The following is a 10,724-nucleotide window of genomic DNA, read 5'->3' on the forward strand; positions in this document are numbered from 1 at the left end:
TTACACAGAAAGTGTTAAAAAATAAAACTGACGTCATAATCTGCCCTCTAGGGCCAGCATCAGGTGCAGATCAAGCGTCAAGGGGGTTACTATCGTTGAACAGAGAATAGTGGCTTTAAGATGGCACAGACAAGGCTCGTCTGAAAGTAAAACATCAAAATATCGAGGGCATTAGTTATAAGTTACCCCTAATGGGCCAGCATCAGGTGCAAATGAAAAGTAACATTATTTTAAAAAAAATATTGACATACGGTCACTGAGTACTGCAGAGTACTATTTTTGTTGCTTTAATAAAGGCTGGCAGTCTTTAATTTAACTGTTGTTGGTGTGGACTATATACTGGGGAGGTATTTGAATGAATGAATGAATGAATGGTCTTTATTGTCATTGCTACAGTACAGGTACCAAACAACGAAATTTAGGAGGGGTGGCTCCCCTGGTGTTAGGAAAATAAATAAATAAATATATATATAATATTCAGGGATCAAAAAATGTATACAAATATCGGATCGGTATCGGTATCGCCGATACCCGAAGCCCAGGTATCGGTATCGGTATCGGTAGTGAAAAAGTGGGATCGGGACATCCCTAGCTAAAATGTTGTCAGCGTTCATGGACCAAATTGGATGTGTCGATCCATGGCGCTTCCAATTTCCTCACGATAAAAAATTCTCATTTTTTTCACACGTCCACCATTCGTATAGCAGAATTGATTACTTCTTTATAGACAGAACACTACTTCCCTTTGTCAAAAACGTAGAATATTCAACCATAATTGAATCTGACCATGCCCCAGTACTATTGGATCTGTCCTTCCCACTTAACTACTCTGACCGCGCTCCATGGAGACTTGATACCACACTACTAACAGATAAAGAATTCTGCCAAATGATTTCAACTGCCATAGACAATTTCTTGGAAACCAATAGGGACGACACTGTTTCTCCCTCCCTGCTCTGGCAGACCCTTAAAGTAGTAATAAGGGGGGACATTATTGCATACACATCTAGGCTGAACAAAGCTAGGAGGCAAGAACAGGAGCAACTTCTCAACTCAATGATTGACATAGATCATCAATACTCTGACTCTCCCACCCCGGAGCTTTACAAAAATAAGCTGAATCTCAAAGCCAAATACGAGTTATTAACATCCGATAAGACAGAACGTATGCTGCTGAAATCACGAGGCTTTGTTTATGAGCATGGGGAAAAGGCTGGTAGAATGTTAGCGCATCAATTAAAATGTAAATCCTCTGACCAACAGATTCCACAAATTAAAAGAGAAAATGGGGAGCTTACAACTGACCCCCTCGAAATCAATGAGACTTTTAGGGCATTTTATTCCAAATTGTACACTTCTGAGGCACCCAATGATGATACCAATATGCAACATTTCTTCACAAATTTAAATGCCCCTGTTATCAACCCTGTTCATAAAGCAGAACTTGAACTACCCTTCCAAGACACCGACATTTATAATGCAATCACAGCTATGCAAAGTAGTAAGGCCCCGGGCCCTGATGGATACCCCATCGAATTCTACAAAAAATTCTCAACCAAATTAACTCCGCTCATCTTAGAAATGTTCAATGACTCAATGGATAATGAGGCCCTGCCACAGACGCTAACAGAGGCATTCATAACCCTTTTACCGAAACCAGGGAAAGACAGAACGGAGTGTGGTTCACATCGCCCCATCTCGCTGCTCAACAGCGATGTCAAGATATTAGCTAAAGCACTATCCCGGCGTCTAGAGTCCGTCACAGACGAGGTGATCTCCCCTGATCAAACTGGCTTCATGCTGGGCCGCCACTCATTCTCTAACATCCGAAACCTTCTAAATGTCGTACATTCTCCTACGTCCGAGGAGGTACCTGAGGTGGTTATCTCCCTGGATGCGGAGAAGGCTTTTGACAGAGTGGAGTGGGCGTACTTATTTGAATGTCTGAAAGCTTTTGGCTTTGGACCCACTTTTATTGCATGGATCAGACTACTATACTCATCTCCTAAGGCAGGGGTCGGCAATTAGGTTTGGCCTCGGGCCAAAAATTTTTTGAGCCACTAGATGGCGGGCCCGAACATAATCAAAGGCTAATTTAAGTAATTGATTGTTTTAAAATGTGACACGTTCTAATGCTTTGACTTTTCTTTCGACTGTACACATCGCTAGTCAACTAACACAGCTTGTTTTGTGAACCTGCTAACAATGTAAAGTAGTGTTCTAGTTAACTAGGTAGCTGTCCAATCCATTATGTTGCAGTATTTTGGCTTGATTAGCGAGTTTGTGTTGTGATTCTCAACAACGTTGAAACGTAGTTTCACACTTTTCCATATTTTTGAATAATAAATGTGTGGACTGACGATGTAGCGTAGCCTAACTTATTCTAATAATTATGTAACAGTTTCATTCTGATAATTATTCCCCCCTCCTCCCAGACAAGGTCACATTATTATTATTGGATTGGTTGTTTGCGTGCCGGGTGAAGTTAGCCAAACATTTAACCTGCTAGCAAGAGAAACATAATGTCACTCTCCAAAGGTCTAAAGAGGAAAGTTGACGGTGGAAACAGGGCATTTAAAGAGGAATGGACAGCGAACTATACGTTCATCCTACCTGGTTTCATCAATGCAAAGCCGTTGTGAGAGACATTTTCCGTGCTCACAATGTTCCCTTTCTATACGCGAGTCGTCCTTTTCGTCAATGAATGCGATAAAGACGCACGAGAGGAATCGATGGATGCATAAAAACCTTGAGAACTGCCTGTGGATTAAAGTGACGTCAATATCACCAGATATCAAGCAAATACTGACCGATGGGAGATGCTTTTTGTTTGCGCCGATTTTGTTTTCAATGTTTTTCAGAAAATTAAACAGAATTTGCGTTGTTACTGTTCATATGTGTGTTGCAGTCACATATACGTAAACATTACGTTTGAATGGCTTACTGAGCTCGTGTTATTTTGTTCAAACCACACACGGTATGTCGGCTATTTCAGCACCGTGACGCGTTGTCCACCTGCTTATGATTCACTCTGAGGGGTTCAGCGTCAGTGCGCTTCGGTGCACCTTGCTGCCTGATTGTCTGTCCCTGTGTCATTCACTCTCAACATGGATAAAAGTACAATAAGCATTATTCAGGTGGAGTTCGATTCTCTATTCGGACATTATAGGCGCTATATGTGGGACTGTCGGTCCGATATTATTATAAAAAAATAAAAAAAATAAAAAATAAAAAGTGGATTCTCAAAATAATCTGCTGGGCCAAATATTATTGGTGACGGGCCAGCAATGGCCCACGGGCCGCCTATTGCCGACCCCTGTCCTAAGGCATCGGTAGTTACGAACGGGAAACGCTCCACATTTTTCTCATTGTCGAGAGGGACACGCCAGGGGTGCCCGCTGAGCCCACTCCTATTCTCATTCGCCATCGAACCTCTGTCTATCATGTTAAAATCTTCTCCAATAATAAATGGAATTTCTAGATGGGGGAAGGAACACAAGGTGGCGCTATATGCCGACGACTTACTGTTGTATGTATCTGAACCGGTGCAATGCATTTCCCATATAGTTCAGATGCTGCATAGATTTGGTAGCTTTTCGGGATACAAGATCAACCTCACTAAGAGCGAATGTTTTCCAGTGAACAACCTAGATCTCGCAATCCCACAATGTGACTTGCCCTTCCATTTGTCTAAATCTGGCTTCAAATATTTGGGAATTAATATTACACGGTCCTTCTCTAAACTACATGAAAAAAACTTCACGCCCCTTGTTAATAAATTAAAAGATGATTTACAGAAATGGAGGTCCATTAATTTATCACTGGCAGGGAAGATCAACTGTATTAAGCATTAAGATGAACGTTCTACCCCGATTCCTCTACCTTTTCCAATGTCTCCCTATATTCCTCCCAAAGTCCTTCTTCTCGTCCATAGATAAGTCCATATCATCTTTCATTTGGGGGGGGTAAAGTCCCTAGAATACAGAAAAGACTTCTACAGCGACATCGGTCCCAGGGCGGACTGGGCCTACCAAATTTGCTTTATTATCACTGGGCTGCCAATATTCAGAAAATCATATACTGGGTCCATTCACCACAGCCGTCTTGGTGCTTAATAGAAAATGAGTCATGTCTTTCAACATCCCTCTCCGCCTTGATTACCTCCAAACTCCCTCTATCTGCCCCACACTACACCTCTAACCCTGTTGTTGTTAATACATTACGAATATGGTCACAATTTCGACGCCACTTTGGTTTAAAAGATTTCTCCAACCTAGCCCCTATCTGCAATAACCACCTTTTTGTCCCCGCCAGAATAGACAATGCTTTCGCCTTATGGAAAAGACTCGGTCTCTCCAAATTTAAAGATCTCTATACTGAGGGCGTCTTCTCGACCTTTAATCACCTCTCTCAAAAATTCAACCTTCCCCGCTCAAGTTATTTTCGATACCTCCAGGTCCGACATTTCATTAAAAGTTTGGATCCAAACTTCCCAAATGCACCACAACCTTCTGCTATAGATGATATCCTCCAAATTCCTCCCAATCTAAAAGGCCTAATATCAAGTATTTACTCTAGCATATCATCCCTCGGAGACACTTCCCTCCACAAAATTAAAGAGAAATGGCAGGAGGAGCTAGGGGACGTAATACCCGATGACTCCTGGACTGAGGCTCTGACGAGAGTTAACGGGAGCACATCATGTGCTAGACTAGGCGTAATCCAATTTAAGGTCTTGCACCGAATTCACCTTTCCAAATCTAGGCTAGCCAGAATCTATCCTGACGTGGATGAGAATTGTAGCAGATGTCATAACGCTCCGGCAACGCTAACACACATGTTTTGGTCATGTCCCTTATTATTTGATTATTGGTCAGCAGTTTTCAGGACCCTCTCACAGGCACTAGATCTGAACCTGCAACCTAACGCCTACTCAGCTATCTTTGGCATAGCGCCAACTGACCAACAGATTATTAACAAGCATAAAGACATTGTGGCATTTGCCACTCTACTTGCTCGACGGAGGATTTTGCTTTTTTGGACATCCCCCAAACCACCGAATTCCTCCTTATGGTTGACTGACCTTATGCTTCACTTGAAACTTGAAAAGATTAAATATACACTTAGGGGGTCCAAAGACCGCTTTTATTTCACCTGGAACCCAATAATATCCTATTTCAACAAACTAAAAACCCTCCCTGACAATGCAAGTGCGCTGGATGCTGAGTGATGACATATGTTGTGAATCTATTTATCAGGATAAACCCCTAGAGATACATCATCTCGTTCTAGAGAGGGACATATTACAATCATAACAGACATGGTATCACAGACCAACACGACCATCTCATCTATCCTCACTTACAAATGAATTGCACTTTATTTCTCTTTATCTCTTTGATTACTTACCTGTACTGTCTTCATTACCTATCACCACTGTTATTATTATTATTATTATTTATTGTTGTTTATTTATATCCTTCGTCCTGGGATGCACCACTTGGGATTTTGTGGGGGGGGGGGGGGGGGGGGGGAGGGTTGGGACATGTTTGTGTTTTGTGTAAAAACAAACCAAAACTGAAAAGTATTATTTTTGTATATCTGTAACATCTCAATAAAAAGAAAGTAAAAAAATTATTTAAAAAAATAAAATAGAAACCATTAGACAAGGCGTTTTCAAGGCAAGCTCTTCTGTGTCAGGCAATTTAGAATGTTGAAGTTTTTCCAATTGTCCCATTGTGATGCAATAAGAAACTATTACAACATTTGCAACATTTGACAGTGCTACAAAAACACTGTGTGCATTGGCCATTGAGATAATATAGAGATATTGAGATATTGAAAGTACTGGGATTCATCTTAATTATGTATTTTCCAGTTTTGGATATACTGCCAATGCTGAGGTAGGTGTGGGATGCATTAAATGCTAATCAAATGTTGGTGGAACAACAGTCACAGTCACTTTCTGTAAGATTTCCCAAACATCAATACCTATGTTGTGTGTGCGTGTGCGTGCATATGTGCATGTGTGTTTATGTAACAGGGAGACTGAGGACCTGGACCTGAACATCCAGTGTGAGGCCTTTGAGGATTCCATGGCCGAGGATGCGGAGGAGATGGAGAGGGTGTACGGAGGCATCGACATGAGCAGTCACCAGGAGGTCTTCACCTCCCTCCTCACCAAAGTGAGCAGCTCCCCAGCCTCTGTCCAGCTGCTGTCCATCCTGCAGGCTCTGCTGCTGGTGGCTCCAGGACGGGGAGACGTGTGGCTGACCCTGGAGGCCCTGGCTGTCCGTGCCACTCTGCTGGCCCACGACTCACAAATGGACTCCGCTGAACGTTTGATGGAGCGCCTGCTCTCTTCCAAGAGACAACAGATCTCAGCCAGTCCCAAGACCAAGACCACCAACAGGGCAATCCAGACAGACTTGCTCGGCAGCACAACCAACCAATCAGACATGGCTTCCGTAACTCCCCCTCCTCCCCCTCCTCCCCCTCCACTTCCTGCTGCTACCCCAAACCCTCCTCCTCCCCCACCCCCACCCCTGCCAGGCACCACTTATGGTGCACCCCCACCACCTCCTCCTTTACCTGGGATGCCACCTCCTCCTCCACCACCTCTACCAGGGATGGGGCAGGGAGGTCCACCTCCTCCCCCTCCCCTGCCTGGTATGGGCCCCCCACCTCCCCCTCCCCTGCCTGGTATGGGCCCCCCACCTCCCCCTCCCCTGCCTGGTATGGGCCCCCCTCCCCCACCACCCCCTCCCCCAGGTATTGGAGGAGGTATTATTGTGCCCCAGAACGCTCCTCTCCCCAAGGCCAGCCGCTGTCCCACACTGCGCATGAAGAAGCTCAACTGGCAGAAGCTGCCCTCCAGAGTGGTGTCTGAAAGCCAATCCATGTGGTCGTCAGTGCAGTCTGATTCCCTGGAACCTGACTACTCCAGCATTGAGGAGCTCTTCTGTCTGCCAGTGACTGACTCAAAGGCCAAAAGTACCAACACTACGGTCAAACGAGAGCCCAAAGAGATATCCTTCATTGATGCCAAGAAAAATCTAGATTTGAACATATTCTTGAAGCAGTTCAGATGCTCACATAAAGACTTTGTAGCTATGATCCAAAATGGGGACCGTTCCAAGTTTGACGTCGAGGTGCTGAAACAGATGCAGACGTTACTGCCGGAGAAACATGAGATTGAGAACCTCAAGTCATACCAAGGGGAGATAGAGAAGCTGGCCGGTGTGGATCGGTTCTACCTCGAGCTCCTATCAGTTTCATGCTACACCATGAGGATCGAGTGCATGCTTCTCTGTGAGGAGACCCCTTCTGTGTTAAAGATGCTGCAACCCAAAGCTGAGCTGCTGGACGCAGCCTGTGAGAGTTTGAAGGAGAGCACCCGCCTTCCAAGTTTCTGCAAGCTCATACTTGACATTGGAAACTTCCTCAACTATGGGAGTCACATAGGCAATGCAGATGGCTTCAAGATCAGCACCTTGCTGAAGCTCACAGATACCAAAGCCAACAAGTCCCGTATCACATTGCTCCATCACATCCTGGAGGAGGCGGAGAAAACCCATGCTGACTTGCTGAACCTTCCGGATGATCTAGAGATCTGTGAAAAGGCTGCTAGAATAAATGTGGATTCTATTCAGGCAGAGTCGAGCTCACTGGTCAAACGGTTGAAGGGTTCTGAGAAAAAAGTGTCCTCTTCTTCTCAGGAGGATATCAAGCAGCAGTATCTCACTGCTATGAAGGGGAACCTGGAGGCCTGTGAGAAGCTGCAGGAGCTCTTTGCCTCCATCAAAAAGAAGAAGGAAGAGCTAGCAGAGTATCTGTGTGAGGACACGTCCCGCCTCTCACTAGAGGAGCTGTTCAACACCATCAAGACCTTCAGAGGACTCTTCCTTAAAGCAATCAAGGAAAACCAGACCTGGAGAGAGCAGGCCATCAAGGCAGAGAAGAGGAAGAAACAGCAAGAGGAGGATGACGCCAAGAGACCGAGGGGGGAGAACGGAAAAATAATTCGTAAAGCCCCCCCAGTCCAGGAGGAGGGCTGCATCATGTTGGACCACCTGTTGGCTATGATGAAGGGCAATGCACTAAGGAAGACCACCAGGGCCCAGGCAGACAGGGGCAGCCTGCCCTCTAATGACAAGAAAAGGGATAGCACCCAGCCTGAACATGCCAAGCTTGAGCGATCATCAGCCGTAGATACCCAATATGGCATAGAAGTGGACAAGGTGGCATCAACCATTCAGCAAGGATCGCAGGACAGACTGCCACACACAGGGGAGTCCACATCAGGCCTTCCAACAGGACTCAAACTGGATTAATCAGAGACCATCGCCCCCCTCAATCCTGGATTGGATCCCCTGCTCAAGGAGGGATCTTCAGAGAGAGATGAGGGCATCAGTGGCGGCTCCTGCCAAATCTCTCAGGGGGGGCAATTGTTGCGTTGATGGTTAAGGTGACACGTTCAAGGGTAAATTCACCTAAATCAGCGGGCTTAAATAAATTGACTCTCACAGCCAAAAAATAAATAATAAAAATAAAAAAAAGCTCTTTGGTCTTGCCCATTGTGGAGAGGTTGGGGTCTGATTGATTGAGTGTGTGGAGTGTGTCTTTTATAAAGGTAACGAGTTCAAACTGGTGCAGTTAATACAGGTAATGAGTGGAGAATAGGAGGGCTTCTTAAAGAAAAACTAACAGGTCTGTGAGAGCTGGAATTATTACTGGTTGGTAGGTGATCAAATACTTATTTCATACAATAAAATGCAAATTAATTATTTAAAAGTCATACAATGTGATTTTCTGGATTTTTGTTTTAGATTCCGTCTCTCACAGTTGAAGTGTACCTATGATAAAAATTACAGACCTCTACATTCTTTCTAAGTGGGAAAACCTGCAAAATCAGCAGTGTATCAAATACTTGTTCTCCCCACTGTAGTTACCGAAATAAAACACAGATCAAAAGATTTAATGTACGATTCAAGTAGCCGATGTCCTTGACAACTGGTAAATGTGGTGGAGCAGGATTTAGCTTCTCTGAGGAGTTAAGTAGAGAGAGCAGCCTGTGGCTGTGGAAAGGATTGGGCTTAAATTGAGGATACACTAAAACGTGAAACTGACAAGCGCCAAAAAAGCTCCCCTGCCAGTTCCTGCCAACAGAGACTTGTTGAGACCAGCGTGCAGGGGGTTGGCACGGGTTCACACCGAGGCTGGTTGAGGCAGAAATCGAAGGACGTCGTGTGTTTTTATATTCCTCATTCGATTCCATGCATTACAATAAGCCTGTCCACCGATTTTCTACCTCCATGGTTGGAACCACGAGACTAGACACTACATGGTCATGGATGTGCCTAGGGACACAGCAAGCATGACCAGGGAAAGTTGTCTCCACAGGACCTGAAGCACAAAGCACCAATTCAGTTCAAGAAAAGAGAAAGAGTAGAGAAATGTATGCTTGTTACACAGAAAGTGTTAAAAAATAAAACTGACGTCATAATCTGCCCTCTAGGGCCAGCATCAGGTGCAGATCAAGCGTCAAGGGGGTTACTATCGTTGAACAGAGAATAGTGGCTTTAAGATGGCACAGACAAGGCTCGTCTGAAAGTAAAACATCAAAATATCGAGGGCATTAGTTATAAGTTACCCCTAATGGGCCAGCATCAGGTGCAAATGAAAAGTAACATTATTTTAAAAAAAATATTGACATACGGTCACTGAGTACTGCAGAGTACTATTTTTGTTGCTTTAATAAAGGCTGGCAGTCTTTAATTTAACTGTTGTTGGTGTGGACTATATACTGGGGAGGTATTTGAATGAATGAATGAATGAATGGTCTTTATTGTCATTGCTACAGTACAGGTACCAAACAACGAAATTTAGGAGGGGTGGCTCCCCTGGTGTTAGGAAAATAAATAAATAAATATATATATAATATTCAGGGGTCAAAAAATGTATACAAATATCGGATCGGTATCGGTATCGCCGATACCCGAAGCCCAGGTATCGGTATCGGTATCGGTAGTGAAAAAGTGGGATCGGGACATCCCTAGCTAAAATGTTGTCAGCGTTCATGGACCAAATTGGATGTGTCGATCCATGGCGCTTCCAATTTCCTCACGATAAAAAATTCTCATTTTTTTCACACGTCCACCATTCGTATAGCAGAATTGATTACTTCTTTATAGACAGAACACTACTTCCCTTTGTCAAAAACGTAGAATATTCAACCATAATTGAATCTGACCATGCCCCAGTACTATTGGATCTGTCCTTCCCACTTAACTACTCTGACCGCGCTCCATGGAGACTTGATACCACACTACTAACAGATAAAGAATTCTGCCAAATGATTTCAACTGCCATAGACAATTTCTTGGAAACCAATAGGGACGACACTGTTTCTCCCTCCCTGCTCTGGCAGACCCTTAAAGTAGTAATAAGGGGGGACATTATTGCATACACATCTAGGCTGAACAAAGCTAGGAGGCAAGAACAGGAGCAACTTCTCAACTCAATGATTGACATAGATCATCAATACTCTGACTCTCCCACCCCGGAGCTTTACAAAAATAAGCTGAATCTCAAAGCCAAATACGAGTTATTAACATCCGATAAGACAGAACGTATGCTGCTGAAATCACGAGGCTTTGTTTATGAGCATGGGGAAAAGGCTGGTAGAATGTTAGCGCATCAATTAAAATGTAAATCCTCTGACC

General features: G+C 44.2%; 1 protein-coding gene across 1 annotated transcript; it reads left to right on the forward strand.

The window, feature by feature from the left end:
- Nucleotides 1–1,596: 1,596 nt before the first annotated feature.
- Nucleotides 1,597–9,565, forward strand: LOC308173004 (inverted formin-2-like; the record flags this gene model as incomplete). Its single annotated transcript, XM_080547971.1, has 4 exons — nt 1,597–1,922; nt 6,044–6,326; nt 6,480–8,123; nt 9,518–9,565. The coding sequence occupies 4 exons, from the start codon at nt 1,597–1,599 to the stop codon at nt 9,563–9,565; spliced, it is 2,301 nt and encodes a 766-aa protein (XP_080404097.1).
- Nucleotides 9,566–10,724: the final 1,159 nt, after the last annotated feature.

The sequence above is a fragment of the Nansenia antarctica genome, assembly GCF_963989245.1.
Source record: "Nansenia antarctica genome assembly, chromosome: 18".
Classification (NCBI taxonomy): Eukaryota; Metazoa; Chordata; class Actinopteri; order Argentiniformes; family Microstomatidae; genus Nansenia; species Nansenia antarctica.